At 43.9% G+C, this 17,676-nt stretch overlaps 1 protein-coding gene across 1 annotated transcript in view; it reads left to right on the forward strand.

Annotated features, from left to right (window-relative positions):
- The first annotated feature begins 7,153 nt into the window (after positions 1-7,153).
- Positions 7,154-17,676, forward strand: part of REPS2 (RALBP1 associated Eps domain containing 2) — a 107,644-nt gene continuing 97,121 nt past the window's right edge. Inside the window, exon 1 of the mRNA XM_063342412.1 lies at positions 7,154-7,453. Within this exon, the coding sequence (XP_063198482.1) occupies positions 7,241-7,453 (213 nt within the window). The 5' untranslated portion in view covers positions 7,154-7,240. The remainder of the gene's footprint in view (positions 7,454-17,676) is intronic.

Below are 17,676 nucleotides of genomic sequence, written 5' to 3' on the forward strand. Positions count from 1 at the left end.
GCATCAACACGGGCATCACCGGCAGAGATCAAGCAGTCATTACCCCACTCTACTCAGCGCTTGTCGGGCCACACCTGGAATGCTGTGTTCAGTTTTGGTCCTCACTATACAAAAAGATGTAGACAGGCCAGAAAAGGGCCCTAGAAAAGGACTAGGAAACCTGATATATGAGGAACAGCTGAGAGAATTGGGTTTGTCCAGCTTGAGAAAAGAAGGCTTAGGGGAGACCTTATCACCATGTTCCAGTATTTAAAGGGTGGCTGCAAAGAAAACGGAGACTCCCTGTTTACAAGGAGTCACATGGAAAAGATGGAAAAAATTAGGGGTGATGGGTACAGTCTCTTGGGGAGATTCTGATTGGACACAAGAGGAAAATTTTTCACAATGCGAACGATCAGCCATTGGAAGAATCTCCCCAGGGAAGTGGTGGATTCCCCAACATTGGGCACTTTTAAGATTCAGCTGGACAGGGCGCTGGGCCGTCTTCTCTAGACTGCATTTGCCAAGAAAGGTTGGAACAGATGATCCTTGAGGTCCCTCCCAACCTGGTGTTCTATGCGTCTATGATTCATCTCCAAGCTGTGCCACCCAGCCTGTCGCTGCTGCCTGAGCACTCGCTCCACCACCCTGCGCCAGGTGCAGCTGCCCAGCTCCGGACAAACCCTACCTTGTGAAAGAGGTTGTGAAGAGATGGAGCGGCCATGGCGTGGTGCTGCAGCGCTGGGTGCTGGGGAATATGATCCATTTGTGTTTTTCTCAGTCATGGCATGTGCGATGTGAGGTTGCTGTCACATTGCAAACCAGGCTTCAGCTACAGCGGCTTTTGCATCACGAGCCATGCAGTGAAAGTACAGCCCTGCTCAAACTGATGCTGAATGAAAAGCTTTGTCACGTGCAGGTTACAAGCTTCGCGTTCCTGCAGAAAATGCCCGCAACGACACTTTCTGCAATTGCAATGACATTGGGGTAGCTGTATTTGCTCTGGGCAAATCGGTCATAAATAGGATGTATTGTTAGTGCATCTCCGCTGTCTGTGCTAACAGCAGAAGCCGTAGCGTATTGCAGCTGATTTGCTTGTGTTTTATATCGAGTTCATTAATTAACTAGAGGACAAGGCGGACCATTTTCTGTGTTAAAATGTAACTAAGAAAATGGCATAAGGGCATAGTATTTGCCTTAAGGGGAACTTATTTAGGTTCAAACTGCATACGAAGCATGAGACTGCAGTAGCAGCACTGAAAGCCCTTTTTGGTCAATAGGTTATCTCATAACTGAACACTTCTTAGAATTGTTTTCCAAGTCTGAAGGCAAAATTTTTGAGAGGCAAATTAGCTGAAGGACACAGAGAAGGGTGAACGTGCAGTGATTTTTTACTTAATTGCTATTTCTTCAAATGGAAAATATGCATTTTGCTTTGCATTAATGGCTTCATTGTAATGATTAATGTCTCTGTGCCTTTCGGTGATTATTTTTCACTTAAGACTGTGGTTGCCAGTAACAGTTTGTTAAAAGAAACAAGCGATGGAACATTAGCCACCTCACCAAGCACTAAGAAATTTTCTTTAATTATAATCTGTGTTCCTGTAATAGTCCCCTCTGGGTAACATGCATTTCCCTCCTTGTCCATGAGAATACAGTTAACTTTCAGGATATATTGCAAGATCTATTTTTTAACTTGTGCCTGTGGGAGAATACAATCATAGCCCTCTTTTATTTTATTTTATTTTATTTTATTTTATTTTATTTTATTTTATTTTATTTTATTTTATTTTATTTTATTTTATTTTATTTTATTTTATTTTATTTTATTTTATTTTATTTTATTTTATTTTATTTTATTTTACCTATCTATCTATCTATCTATCTATTGTAAATGTTTATTTTTTTTTTCTGTGCGTGACTTCCAGGATCTTGTAGATCTTCCCCTGGCAGCATTTCTTGGTTCAGGCTTTCAAGTGTGCTGATGATATGACCTTTAGGAACCTTTGCCCTTCAGTACAAAACCAGGTGTTGGGGTAGTTGTGGAAGGCTTTGCGAAATTCCTAAGTTAAAGCACAAATGATAGAGGAATCACATTTTCTAATGTGGTTTGTTGGGTGACCTTTTGCATCTACAGAATGTGAAAGTAAGTGGGTAATCTTTCAAAACTAAAACTAAAAAATAACAAATATGCACCTAAAATATTATTTTTTTCAACTTCACATGAAGCCATTATTTTAAAATAAATAAACTGCCAGGGGCTTTGATGGAAATTAATGGAAATGAGTCTGTACTTTCCTGGAAAGTTACCTAAAAAGCAATATGCTATTTTTGGCGTTGCACTTACAAAGATGTGTGCATGGGCTTAGCCTTATGCCACTAAAGCTCGCACTACGCTACCTTTGTAAAAGGACTTCATAAAAAGACTATTCTAAACACAACTAGTTGTGATATTACAAGTTACAAAACTTTCCTATAATTGTACATACCAGTAAGTCAAAACAATTCAAGTATTTGTTGTTTGCTAGAAAAATAATGTCAGTTATGTAAACTGGATTGAAATTTGACTTATGAAAGTATGTTTTAGATCTGTGTGTGGTCCTCCTTCCCTTCCCACACAAATAATAATTATGTGGATATTTGTCAGATATTTTATGACATTGTTATTCTCTATTATGTCCTCAGTTGCTTACAGAACAAAACTGACATGAACTGCATCTTCCACAAGATGCTCAGAGAAGGCAGTTTTCACCTATGATGCCATCTAATTTTTGCAAACAACAAATAGATCAGAGCAAGGAAACAGCTACTATTTCTTAAGGGTTTTTCATGCATTAGAGGTATTAACAAGCTGGAAAACAGGAAACCAAATTTTACCGTTCTCTAGGAATTTCTCCTGTTTTTCCTAGAGGTGGAACATCTTCATGCAAGCAACCATGGAAAGAATAATAACAGTATTCGCATGCTGAATCGATACATGAAACTACAAGCTTGTCAATTATATTCCAAACATGCCTGATGCCGTGGCTGGGAAACCCGCCCCACCAGGGCAGGTTGCCATCAAAGTCTTCTTTCATTTTGCAAAAAGAGTATAATGAATTGCCATCAGGAACAACGAGGGAGATTCACTCAAACTGATTTGGGAAAAGCTAAATTACGGTTTTGCAGCCAACCATTTGCCTGTGTTTCCGCGGCTTCACTCGGTGGTTATGTGGGGTGTTTTCACTGTCAACGGGAAGCAGCTGCGGGACAGGTCTCGCACCTTTTGGGCCAGGGCAAGTCTGACACGCTCTGAACCCTAAGATAAGTGAAGTAATGTACAAATTCGATTGACTGGTCCTTGGCTGCACTGCTCAAATAAAAGTTGTTCCCAGGATTCCCTGAATATTGGGAGGGATTTTTTTACCAGTGATTATGTATTATATGACATATTATACATGGCAATTTATATGGATGACTTCATCCTGAGGAAAGACATACTCATCATACATATTACTACTATTCCTATTGGCACAGCTTTGGAATTAGTATTTCCTTCTTTCTATTTTTTTTTTTTTTTCACTACTACTTCAGTCTCGCTCCCACACGTGATCACACAATTGTTTGCAGGACTGCTGCTGGCTGCGTTTAGAGTAAGTCATTGCGTTATTATTTGGGTGGGGTGGGGAGGGAAGGAGGAAAGGACGACCACACACAGATCTAAACTATAATTTGATAAGGCAGATTTCAATACAGTTTACGTTACGGACTTCCATTTTTTTTTCCCAGCAAACAATAAATACTTGAATTGTTTTGTTTTGCTGATATGTAGCATTTCTCAGTTATAGGGAAGCTTTGTAACCTGCAATGACATCACAACTTCCCTGTACACAGGAAGCTTGAAACTCTCTTCCTACGATACTTGTCTGGCTTCTGTTATCATGAAGTGCCTCTCGGTCTGAACTCATGTACCCTCACAAGAACTTTAAACCGCGCAAGGACTGTCAGTGCCCTTGCAGAAGGCACAGTGGACTGTATAGAAAGCAGCTCAGGCACCCAGGGGGGGTTAAAGCTCCCCGTAAGTATTGGGTTCAATGGAGTGTGTCGCTCTGGCTGGTATTGCCAAGGGCCGAAGGACACCTGGAGTGCAGACACCTGCGCACTCCTGGTACTCCCCGAAGGTGCGCTCATGCCCACGGGGTGTTCAGGTCACACCTATTGTGCCAATAAGCTCACACTGATACTGCAGAAATGAGAGGCATGGATTTCCCTGCCTCCTCCCTCAGCTTGTGGGGGTTCACTTCTTTAGCGTCTTGGAGGTGACAGGTTGGAGATTACAATACCAGGGTAGAATGGTTTTGAGCACGGCCATCCTGTCTTTTCTCATGAAGTGGGTCATATGGAGAGAGGAATGCAAGTTTTACTGGTCAAGAAAGAGCAGAAAATTGTCCAATGGAGGAAAAAAAAGGAAAAAAAAGGACCCTAGAAAAGCATCTGTGTTTGTTTGCAGTAAGAGATGTGGCTGGTAAGACAGACTATTGTGTTCTGGGACAGTGGGTGTTTCCAGTATCTTCCTGCCACGGTCCACTTTAGAAATACTTAGAAAAACTGAGGCCGACAGATCAGCAAAGGTCAAACGGTGTCTGCTGGGGTGTTGGAGAAGGGAGTATTTGTTGTGATGAGACATTAGCGTCACAAGTACTGAGCTGGTCAGTTATCAATGAGCATTTTCACGCACGGGAAAAAGCACAATTAGCACAAATTGTTGACAATATTTTCCTTTACTTGTCAGCGTAACATCTCTCTTGTTCCAGTTCAGCTGTAAGACAGCTATTCTTCCATAAGTTAGTTTCAAGATATTATTCTATTTTCATGATAGTCATGCAGTTAAATATGGCAACAGTTAGGTAAAGCCCTACGTCATCTCCACATTGCTGGTACCACGTCCTCTGAGGAGTATCTCACACCTGACTGAAGACACAGAAAAGGTCCAGCAACATCTTAGGACTCTCCAGGTGAAGAACCCAGCAGTCGAGGGGTCGTTCGCTCTCTGCTCTGCAGAGCCTTCTCAAGAGAACTCACAGAATTTTTCTGAGCTACTGCAGGTCTTTGCCACTTTAAGTCAGGCTACGAGACTCAGTTTCTGAAATACACTTGCCCTCCTTTCAAACAGTACATTTCAAAATGAGAAAATACCTTGACAATCCACTGTCCCTAAAGGAACAAAAATTTCTCCATAACACCCCATCCTTAAATGCGATCATCCGTAATTCACCCACCAATAACTGCAACTATCAACCCACTCAGCGTTCCACACATTGAGAAGACGGGCACAGACCTTCAATTCGGATTAGGGGAACTAAAGGTTTGCGTGTTTTGTGCAGGTGAGAAGGAGGCACAGAAGCATGGCGTGGGGAGGATAAAGTAGTTTTAAAAAGATTTAAAAAAGAGATAACAGGTCTTAATTAACAAGGATGGAGGTGATGAGACAGTAAATTTTTTTTGGCTTTACAGACCATAAATTAAACTGATTGATAGGTAGCAATTTTAACTGAAGTAACCCTAATCTAATATTTTCTAGTAAAAACATGATGCAAAATTATTACATTTGGATTTTATACTTTGACAGAATTAATAGTAAACAAGAGTATAAAAATTAAACCACTTTGACTTCCTAAATGTTTTGTGTTTAGGAACGTGGCTAACAACGTTAGCCACATGTCGCTAACGGTGCAGGACTGCAAGCAAATAGCGGGGAATCCGATTTCTCCTGGACCAGGCTGTCTCAGCACCAAAGCTGCTGTGAAGAGGGCTGTTGGCTCTGCTGCAGGTCATCGGCATGCACAAGGATCACCTTCAGGTTGATCACATTATTCCTTGAAATGCTGGGAGGAAAGGCTCCAAAAACTAGTGTGAGACCCACAACCATCCTCTTTGCTGGGATGTACTCAGCCCTCCCACCTTGGCTTGTCACTTTTAAGGTGGTGCTCGACCTGCAGGGGGAACATTTAGTGTCATTGCTGACAGAGGAGTAATAAAGAGGATTTTTTGTCTCCATAAACAAGGAGCTCTTTGCCCTTCATGTTAAAGGAAAACCTTTGGAGAACTTACTGCCTCTAGCTCTGGAGTCTTCTGTGTGGGGAAGACATGAACCTGCTGGATAGAGTCCGGAGAAGAGCCACAAAAATGATCAGAGGGCTGGAGCACCTCTGCTATGAGCACAGGCTGAGAGTCTTGGGGCTGTTCAGCCTGGAGAAGGCTCCCAGGGAGACCTTATAGTGGCTTCCAGTACTTAAGGGGGACCTATAGGAAAGATGGAGACAAACTTTTTAGTGGGGGCCTGTTTTGATAGGACAATGGGTAATGGCTTTAAACTAAAAGAGGGCAGATTTAGGCTGGGTATAAGGAAGAAATTTTTTACGCTGAGGGTGGGGAAACACTGTCACAGGTTGCCCGGAGAGGTGGTAGATGCCCCATCCCTGGAAACATTCCAGGTCAGGTTGGACGGGGCTCTGAGCAGCCTGATCTAGTTGAAGATGTCCCTGCTCATTGCAGGGGGGTTGGACTAGGTGACCTTTGAAGGTCTCTTCCAACCCAACACATTCTATGATTCTAACATGGCGAGATGTTCATCAGTCACATCTGATCCACCAAGATCCATCATTGCCTGTCCTTACCGCAGCACCCACGCTGCTTTTCCAGCAGCCGGGTGGTCCTTTTGGACACGCTGCTGTCCAGGCCCCATCGCACCCGCGGACAGAACCGAGCACGTCCGCGCTCTGGCAGCCGTCCCGGGAGCGGGAAGCCCCGGGGTGAGGTGGCAGGGACACGGCGAAGATGGGCAACTGGGCGGCCGCGGCGTGGGCCGTGCCCAGCCGGGCCCTTCAGCCGCCTGCCGGGGCTTGACGCCTCCCCACCCCGTGAGGGTCCCGGGGCTGGCGGCGGGGGCAGGCGGTCGGTAATTCAGCTTAAAGCCAAACCAACTCGGGAAAAGAAAAACAGAAAACGAGGAAATAAAGCTGCCGGGGTGGGGGGGGGGGAGAGAGAGGAGGAGGAGGAGGAGGAGGGCCGTGGCGGGCAGGGTGCGGGAGCGGCTGCGGGCGGCCGGGGCACTGCGGTGCCGCCGTCGGCCGCACCGGGCGGGGCGGTGGCGGTGGCGGGGGGAGGGAGGCGGTCCCTGCACCTTCCCCGCCGCAGCGCGGCACCGCCTCCCGCCCGTCCCCCCCCCTCCCCTCCCGGCGGCGCGGCTCCCGCTGCCCCGCTCCGCCTGCGCCGCCCCGCCATGGAACAGGGGCCAGCGGGAGGGTCCGCCGCCGCCGCTGCTGCCGCCGCCGCCGGTACCGGGGGTTTGCTGCTGCCGCTGAGCGAGAGCGAGCAGCAGCGCTACTCCGAGCTCTTCTCGCGGTGCTGCCCGCCCCCCGAGGCGGCCGCCGGGGGCAGCAGCGTGGGCGAGCTGTTCCGGGCCTCGCAGCTGCCCCCGGACACGCTGCACCAGGTGGGTCGGGCCGGGGGCGGCCGGCTGGCCCGCGGAGTTGCGGGGTTTGCTGGGGGACGGGGGAGACACGACGCGGGACGGGACCCGCGCCCGCAGCGCGGCGGGGGAGGCGCCGGCGCTGCCTCCGCCGGAAAGTTGGGGGTTGCGGGGCCGGTGCCCTCGCGCCCCGTGGCCGGGACGAGCGGCGGGAGCGGAGCGGGGGTCGGCGCGGAGCGGTGGCGGCGAGCGGAGCGGGTCACGGCTGTCCCTGGTGTCGGGGGGCTGCTTCGTGTCCGCTTGCTCTTTCCAGCCGAGCTGCTTGCCACCGGCGGCGTTGGGTCGCCGCGCTGCTGCCGCTGCCTTCCAGGTGTCCGTGTGTCGGGGACCGGCGATGTCCTGGTCCTTCCTGCGCCGAGACGGGAGCCACGGGGCTGGGCGACCGGCTGCCCGCAGCCCGGTGGCCTCCGTCGCCGGTCTGCTCTCTCCCGGGTCCTGTCGGTGATGCCATTAACTTCCTCAAAAGGACCCCCAGATGTCACAGAGACCGTCCTGCTGGCAGAGCCGTAAGGGACATGCCGTGTCTTTAATTCTTGCCTTATCACTGATATATATATATATATAAACATTTTTTTAAATGTTGTTTCAGTGAACAAAATCTGTAGGTAAAACAAAATCTGTAGGTTAAAACGGCGTTGTGGTGTTTGTATGTCTGTTCTTGCAAGCAAATACATTTAGGTATTAGGAATTAAGAGGCTCTGGGGCCATCAGAGCAGCAGAGTCCCAGAAGAGGTCCCCAGCAGAGGCGATGGCGCAAAACCCTCCTCACTTTTGAGGAGGAGCTTGGTCAGGGTGTGAGAAGGGTTCTTCTGCCATCCAGTTCTTCTGCCATCCAGTTCTTCTGCCATCCAGTTCTTCTGCCATCCAGTTCTTCTGCCATCCAGTTCTTCTGGGCTTGTGGTCTTCTCTGCCTGCGGGTTAGTAATTTGGCTAATGCACCGTAGTTGCACAATACTTCTGACAATAAACTAAACAGAGGTAGGGTATTCCTGGTTTGTTTCTTTTTTTTTTTTTTAATATATTTTATTTTAGTTTTGTTTACAGGAATTCTGTTTCTTCAGTAGTCTTTGTTTACCAAGCAGAAAAAAGTTGTGTTGAAATTGAGCTGAAGTATAGTTATAATTTGGCACTGTCCGAGGGTAACTAAACTCCTCTACTGCTTTCCGGCTAGCTGTCAGGTCTTCTCATAGTGACTTACATAAATTCGTATTGCACAGGTGATTCTGAACAAAAACGATGGTATTTTAAGGATATTTTTCCTCTCTTACTTGCGCTGTTCACCAGATCTCTAAAACAAAAATGTTACCAAGCACCATAGTATTGCTTGATTTTGAGCCACGCTGCGGCCTTGGTCTTACAGGTGAACTGACCTGTGAAAATAAAGATTTTGCACAGATCTAGCACCAAGACTAAGTCTTTTGCACAGAGGAAGAAGAAAGCATTTAATTTCAAATAAGAAGGCATATTTAAGAAACTTGGTAAAGCCCTGTTAGTAAATTGTGTGACTTTGGCATTAGTCACTTCATTTTCCAAAGAAGTATGGAAAAAAACCCCTTATTTTTGCTATGTAGTTCCTTACCCTGTCATTTAAGTGTAATTTATTATCATGGTCTGTTTTGGGAGTCATTTTGTTAGTTATGTGTGACTTAAGCCTGGAAATGTTGGGGTTTTTTAATGTTCTTGTTGTTTTTTTACTATTTTAGATTATTTCCAGGTATATTTACGCTGTGAGGAGAATGTTACTGGGAAACAAGGCTGTAATTGGCTTCAGGAATATTCAGATAATAAGGCCTGTGGGATCTGGGGCTGTTTCTCTTCCTCCTTCCTGCCCCCCCCTTGTTTATATGGCACTAATCACAGTGGCGTTCTGCTCTATGGCTAGAGCTCCTGTCTTCAAAACCCACCGCTGTCAGGTATTCTTACTAACATTTACCAGGACTTAAGAAAAAAAGGAATTAGTGTAATGTGTTTAAAAAAAAAAATTAACTGGAAATGTGGATGTTTTGATAGGGAAAACCCCACAACATTGTTTGAGAGATTTGCTGATATTTTGTCTTTTGTCATCCTCCAGAAATGCAATCTAATAGTTTCTGTTTAAAAACCCCTACCATCCTAACAATGATGGGAACAAGGTACAGAGGTTCATGGTACGTGTTTTCTGCTATTTCAGGGAACACCTGTTTTAGGCAGAGGCAGGTTGTTTGGCTTCAGATAACGTATTTTTTGTGAAGTAACTGTTGACCATGAAAAAGTTTTCTTTTTTTTTTTTTTTTAAATTCTTTTTAAAATCCACACCTGTCACAATTAGTGCTTAGTACGCAGGCATCCCTACTGACCGACTGAGAAATGGTCGTGTCAAGTTTTGCCATGCCGGAAATGGGGAGGTTTGGGTTGGAAACCAGTTCTGAATTTCTACTAAGCAGAGCCGGCACAGTCCAGAAGTTCCCTGGCCCTTGTGTGGGCTACAGACTGTTTTGTAAGTGATGTGCAATTCACAGCTTTTTCTCCTCAAGGTTTTCATTGAGGAGCAGTTTTACAGATTGATATGCTTCCAGAACTGGCATTTAGTGCCACGGCAAAGACTTGAACCTGTGCTGGTGTCTTCAGGTGTTTGTAGTTGTGTAATAAGTGGGATGAAGCTTTGAGAAAGGAGCCTTTCCTTTTGCGGTCTCTGATTGAGATTTGAAGATGCTCACAACCATCACGGGAAATCTCCTTCCACCTTCCTGAACTGTAATGGCAGGGTTTGTGATCTAGACAAAAATCACGTGGGTGGTGCATCCCGGCTGGAGTTTTGCTGTTGAATATGGTGATTCCTGTGGGAAAAGCGTCGACGCGTGCTCCCAAACAGCAAACGGGCAAGGGGTTTTGTTTGGCTTAAGGGTTACTTGGCTTGATCCAAGAGGTTATGTAGATGAAAGAGGCTAGGTAACAGGGAGCAGGTAGGGAATGTGAGAGCATGTGCCAGAAGAGGAAATGCTGGAAGAAACGGAAAAAATCCAAGAGCAGCCGGGTCAGTAGGAGCAGATGGTGCGCACCCGAGGGTCCCGCATCTTGCTAAGAATGAGGTGATTTAACACAGATTCATCACACCCAGGCTCATAAAAGCCAACTATTCTGCTGCGCAATAGCCTACAGTAGAGGTTGTACCTATAAAGAAGGGATCGACAAATTAACTCCGCAAAAGAGTTGGTTCAGTTCTGGAAAAATGGTTGGAGTTAGCACTAAAATTAACAGCGTCAGACACTTCACAGGATGGAGAAGAGGGCATGACAGGGACAGGACAGCGTGGTTTTTGTGGGCTGTATAATTATACCACCGCCCTGTGCTGGAAGTCTTCAGCCAGCCATGCAGTGTGGTTAAAGGCAGAACCATTAAGATTTTATTTAGTCTTGCGCAGAGCCTGGGGCAGATCTTTCACCAGGGGATTTTAAAATAACTCTGCAAAATGTCTATAATCCCTTGCATGAAAGATCCATGCAAGGATTGTTTTTATTTTTACAAGGAGGAAGGAAAAGACCAGTCACGTGCTGTGCAGTTATGGAGACTGTCAGAAACAGAAGAAACTGAACAGCATCAGCCAGATTTATATTTACTCATGTTGGTCAAGTTGAAGATCTTGTTCCCTAAGGGTTGGCTCCTAATAAAGGGAAGAAGAATTGAATTTGTGCAAAGGAAAAAAAAAATCGTGAAAAAATAAATGTTTTGAACTCACTGGGGCCACAGAAACGTCACGGAAGCAAAGGTGGTCCCACAGGGTGCCTTGTTACATAGCTCGGTATTGATCTCTTGGGGTTGGTCTCTACAAGTATAGCCAAGACTGGCCAGTCTGGTCTCAGTAATGGTTCATTATGTTTTTTTTCCCTTGTGCGCTGCGATGTCAATACCCCACACCAGCCGCTGTGCCGCAAGGTGTCAACGATGGCTGGTTTGCCTTCTCTCCCTTTGGGCAAGCAATTTGCGACCCCGTTTTGAAGTTGGCTGCTGGCAAGTACAGCCTCAGCTCCTGGAGTCTGGGACCCCAAAGTGCATTTGTTAGGGGTGCCAAGCGCCAAGGGGCTGACGTCTGCGTGGATTTCGGAGAAAATAGTGCTTTATAGAGTCATCAGCTGCCGATCAGCAAAGGGGAGGTACCTTGTCCTAGTTTTACTGTTTGTTGGTATTGCTCTGTAGGTTTTTGTCTGAGAAATTATGGAGCAGGATGGGACTCAAGATTTACACTGAAATGCTTATCTCTTTTTATTAGTTTTTGACTTATTTGATTAATTCTCACTTGGTTGCCTGATGGTATCTTTAATTCCCGGTTTTATAAGCCTTAACCTTATTTGCGAACTTGCGCTATCAGCACAGAGATCCAATTTTCTTAAGAAAACGCATTCTTTCCTCTGCAAATGAACACACTGTGTTATTTTGAGCTCCGAGGATGACAAGTACTAATTGTATGATGCTGGAGCTGCACAGACGCTGCATTTTTTTTTTTAGCTGGGACTCTTCTTCCAGCTCTGTGTGAAGAGGGAACGCAGACCAGCGATTTTGCTTTTCTTCCCTGGGCTTCGTGAGTTAATTTGTGTTTATCGTGACTTGTCTCTATAGTTACAACTCTACAGTTTATCTGTATTTTTGTGTTCAAAAAGCAGAAGTGTGAATAGATTAAAAAAAATTTGCGAAGTTGATACTCCTTTGGAAAAAAGCCAGTAAGGGTTGGCTTTTTCATACTTTTTTTTTATACCATAAGCATAAATTAGTACCTGCATGATAGCCAGGGTGGGACTAACTGTCTGCCTCAAACAAGTAGAAAATAGTAAGAACTGTGGCAGTTAAAATAGGAGCTTTTTGAGTGAGGAAAGCGTGGACTTACCATTACTTTACAAAAGATAATATTCGCTCTGTTGTGCCCCTTGACAGAATTTGGCATTATGGTAGTGCTGGAAATGCGATTTATCTGACCGACTAACAGTGAGTCCATCAAAAAGTGACGTTGGGTTAGAGTACACGTGGAGAAATTACATCCTACTGACCTCTTAGAGTCAAGAAGGAACAAAAGGGAGGGGACAACTCCATGTAAGTGGTACAGCAGGAAGAGAAAAGGAAAACTGACATTTCAATATCAATGTTTCTGGCCGCGATCCCCCAAACTGTCATTGCTTTTCTAGAGTCACAAGCAAACTTCTGTTTATATAAGCAGGAACATGCAAAATCCAGATGTAAAAAGCATAGTAGTATTATTTATAAATAAATAAAAACCCCAGAACCCCAAAAACCTAAATTATACCAAAGGATAAAACTTCACCTGAAGCAATCTTGATGATGTATTCCATTAAAAAAACAAAACAAATTGAAGTCCCAGTACATCTTTAAACTATTGTTTATCCTTTAAACTATCATTTAGTAGTCACTGCTTGCAAGATTAATAGTTTTGAGTGCCTCAGCATTGAGATACACAGGAGAAGATTTGTAGAAGCTGTTCCTTCCCGAGTGTGTTTCAAATCACTCTGTAAAACCAGAGACTCCTGGACCTGCTTGTCACAGACATTCAGCGGGATGGTCAGAATTAGCCTGGCCAAGGCCTGCAGCCTTCAGTAATTAACCCTCATTACAACCAAGTATGAATGAATTAGTTTGTTTTCCAATAAAATAGTGCTTTGCTGTGGCAGTGATTTAAAAGAACTCTACAAGAGGGATGGAGGAAAAAGATCCATTGGGATGAAAACAAGTAACTTTCTTCATGAGAGATTGCTACAGTGTGAAGGAGTGATGATGAAGAAAGGTTTGTTTTTTTTTTTAAATATAAAATAAGTGGTTTTGTCATGATACTTGCCTAAGTGCTGTGGATTCACAAAACAGTTGAGTATAACCTCTTCTACTCATGCATAGATGTACAGCAATGTGCTGTCAGTGTTGTGATGTTTTTATACAGACTGACTGATGTTGTCCTCAATCTGTTTTGCAAAGGAAACGTTATACACAGAATTCAACTACTTCAGTGGGTGAATCTAGCGCAGGCACCCCCTGCAAAAGAGGGTTCCTATAAACTCTGAAAGCATGAATTTAGCTGAGCTGAAAAACTCAGCCAAGGTGGATTCATGAAAGGTGGAACAAGCGTTTCCGTGACAAGGAATCAGAATAAATAACCTATTTAAGTTTAAAATATTACAAATTGAGAAATACGTTTTATATAATATTTGCAAAGCAAGATTCTTTGATGTATTAACATCTAAACATACCAACAGTATGGCAAAATAAAACATTAATGAGCAGAATGTGCTAGTTCAACTTTTTTTAAGACAGTCAAACAGTTGAACAGCTGAGTGAGTGGATAATTAACTAGAAAAGGTTGCTGGAGTAGAAGACCAACTGTGGACAAATTGTAATCCCCTCTTCTTGAACAGAGGGAATATTTTCTTTTACCAGCGTATTCAGGAGCATTATTTGGTGACCACTGCGTAAAATTGAGAACTCTGTTGGGAAGAACTCTTCCCCCCCCGCCTCGCAGTTTAGATACGATAATGATGTGGAAGGATGTGGTGGGATGAGAGCCGTTAGTTCTGTCATCTGGTAGGACACAGTGACCAGAAATAGTCAGCTAAATCACTAACTGCAGATCATACTTAGTTTATTTACGGAAGCGTTTAAAAGACAAAACATGTTTTTATAAACTTCCAAATGTTTGTATACATGAGAAAAGTGTGGTTTTCGTTTTCTAGCAGAGGAGGATGGTCTGTGTATTTTTAAATGAATTCCAGTTTTTATCTAAATTTAACTTTGCGTATATCACATGTACCTACACGAGTAGGCGTAGCTCTTATTGAAGACGATAAAGGAGCAAATTTCTCACAAAACAAAAATTAAGATGTATATTAAGCTATGCGGTTGCTTAAATATGTTTTAAAATGCTGCGTGTTAGTAAAAACAGAAATGTTACCATATTAAAAAAAAGTAATAAAAAAAAAATAATCTTGCTTTAATGATGTCCCACTGATGAGACAGGTCTTTATCTAGAAGAGTAACCAGGTAGTTCCAGTACGTACCAGCAATGAAATCAGGGTCTGAGATCTCTGCATTTAAATAATATTTAACTTATTTCTCCCATGAATCTGCCTTGCAAAGGTTAAGACGCTCGGTGCTGCCAGTTGCTTTAGCTTGGGCGGTGGCTTTGGAGCGGAGTGCTGAAGAAGCCATCTCTGACCGGTGTCCCCCCCACGGGTTGTCACCACGAGCAGAGCACCCCTGCCATGTGCGGTGGGCTCTCTCCAGCTGGGACAAGGCTTGCTTAAATCTACCCCAAGGTTACGGGTTGCCTGTTGGTTCAGCGTTGTACCTGGATGAACGGTTCGGTGGCCTTCCTAATGAACAGCAATTACTCAGCTGCCCCGCTTACAGCAGCATGATTAGCAAATGTCTTCATAAAAACAATTTCTTGAGAAACTTTAGGTAGCCTGACTGCCAAAGCACATCTTCAGTGTTTTCTTCTGCTTCTTCCTTTTTGATCTCTGTGATCTCTGTTTGTTTGTTTTTTTTTTTTTTTCCCCTGCCCTGAGCAGTCTTCCCCCCCACCCCAAAAAGCTGCAAATGGTTCTTCCAGCATCTTACCCTTGCATCTGTACAGCCCTGCCATCAGAACGTGCGCCTCGGTAGGTCCTCTTCTCTGACAGGAGGTGTTGGGCAGCTACTCCTTTGAGCAGAGCCATACTTGAAATGCTGGATTCAGACCTTGTCATTCTCACTGGCTTGGTGGCACTGAAGGTTTAGTGTTGGCTGATGGGAAACACTTGGCTGAGCTTGAATTTAGGCTGTCTGAACGTGGCCCGTGGTGTCTGCTCGCTCACTATGGTATGAGTCATGAAGCTGAATTCTACTTTCAATAGCAAATGTCTCTAGCATTACTTTATTATTATTATTATTATTATTATAAATTTTAAGTGTTTTTTGGCATGAGCCTTTCAAATTCATTTACTTGTGGGTTTGCTTTTTGTGTGTTTTTTTTTTTTTTTTTTTTAATCCTTTCTTCTTAAAGTCTCTCTTTCCACACCAAGAAACATTAGATCAGCTTTGGCATAGGTAACATTTCACATTTCATGCATTATTTACTTCTGGCATAATTTACACAATGGTGTCCTATGGAAGCCAAGATGATGGGCTTTCAGAATAAAACAATGTGCCTAATCATTTGCAAAACAGGGTGGCTGCTATGGGCTAACAAATGCAGTCAGAATTATTTTGTTACCAACAGTAACAGCAGTGGAGCAGTAAAAGGTGAACTACTCGGAGGTTTCAGATGCGAAAAATAAAAATAAATGGAGAGGGAGGCAAAAACAACTCAATAGTGTGATTTATGAGTTGTTTTTTTTTCTTTCCTCCTTCTTTGAATAATTGCTGCCTTTGTAAGAGCATCTGTATGTTTTAATAGACATAGGTTCCCTTTCCTTTACTATGTACAGATAGAAATGCAAATACAAGTCGTGATGTGGCATGTGCTATAAAATGCTGGAGTACCGTGCAGGGGCACTGGAGATGGTGCTGTCTTTGTCTGATGTTGCTGCTTTGACGTTCCTGTGCTCTTTAGCTGGATTGAGGACGATCACTTGGTTTAGATGCAAACAAGTAGGTTCTCGCTGGCTGAATGACGCATTTCAACACACAAGGTGCAAGCTATATTGGGTGAAATGGTGATAATTTTAGGGTTTTGTATCGTGGTGTGGAAGGGAAAAAAATTAAGCTGCTTTTCCAAGTGATGTGTTGATTCGAACTAGAGGTAAATGGGGTATAAGATCAAGGAAGGGCAGAAAGTGTCTCTACACACACCATATGCCGTGGAGTTAGCTCCATGGTACACCTTCAGTTAAGAAGACTTTAGACAAGTCTTGAGTCTTAAATATAATCCATAACTCTCAAGTAGAGAAGGATTTTAATTTGTGATATTGATTAAGATAACTGCGTAACTGTGGAGGATCATGTCTTTGGGTATTTGCTGCATTGCCTTTAAAAGTACCTGCTGTAGCTGTGAGCGCTAGGGAAATGAACTCAGGAATATGCCAAATGTGATAAAATGGGATGGGTACAGGGCGCATTTTTGGGGTAGCCAGTTTAGAAAATCCTATCCAAGTAATTACTGAAGAAAGAAGCTCGTTTGAAAAAAATTGATTTTTGATGAGATGGGAGATAAGTCTGTAAGAAATTTCTGGTTGTGGCAAAAATATATCTTATGTCACAGAGTCTCTGTTTTCTTAGTATTAGTTGGGTCTCGTTTTGACCGCAAAGCAGAACAAAACCCAGAATTATTTTTTTGTGGGAAATGACAGGATTTCTTCTGGTTTTCTAAGACAAAGTTAACTGAGAAACGTTCGCAGGAGATGTTGCTTTGGAGATGTTTAAAAACCTGTAATTTATTGAACTAAATCAAAACACTTTGCTTTGCACTGCTTAGGTGTTAAAGCACTGTGACATCTTAAATGCATAAATTTTGGGAAAGATGTCATTCGTGTACATCATCCCTTGTTCCTTTCCATTCGTTAGAGTAATTCTGACGTTACACGTAGCGGTGATGGTGGCCAGGCAGCTTGTTCAGAAGGGAGACTGTGGTGCCTCAGAAACGTCATCTGCTGAGTAGCTGCACGGGTGTGAAACATCAAAACTACAGCTTCCACGGGACTCTACGGTACCTTTGTATTAAGGCAGCCTGGAACAAAGTATTTCATTTCCTAGCAGAAATTTGAAAGGCTCATTGGATTCTGAGTGTTGTTTTTTGTGGTTTTGGGTTTTTTTGGGGGGGGGGGGGGGGGGGGGGAAGAAACTCAGTATTTTGCACTATTTTCAGTTAGTCTACTTCAAGATGACTAGGTCTGGTGGCTGCCATCTAACTGGGGAGGATTTGTCAGGGTTTCCATGTGTGGTGTTTTTGTCACTTCTTGGATACTAACTCCTGTGATTTTTAGCAACTTGAAGAACTTTCTGCTGCTGCTTTCAGAATGAGGACTGTGAGACACCAAGTGTCCGATCTGCCACCCAGAGTTGTCCATAATTGATTCTCATTCTGAGAAGTAAATGTTTAAATCTCTGAAGAATGAGGTTTTTTCTGTCATTGTTGGAAGTTGTGTAAGAGCTAGATAATTGTAGCTGTTAAGAATGTTCTCCTATGTAGCTATGTGGACATGTCCCATATGTCCTGGTTATCTGTTCTTCTCTTCCGT

The sequence above is a fragment of the Chroicocephalus ridibundus genome, chromosome 1 (genome assembly GCF_963924245.1).
Source record: "Chroicocephalus ridibundus chromosome 1, bChrRid1.1, whole genome shotgun sequence".
Taxonomy (NCBI): domain Eukaryota; kingdom Metazoa; phylum Chordata; class Aves; order Charadriiformes; family Laridae; genus Chroicocephalus; species Chroicocephalus ridibundus.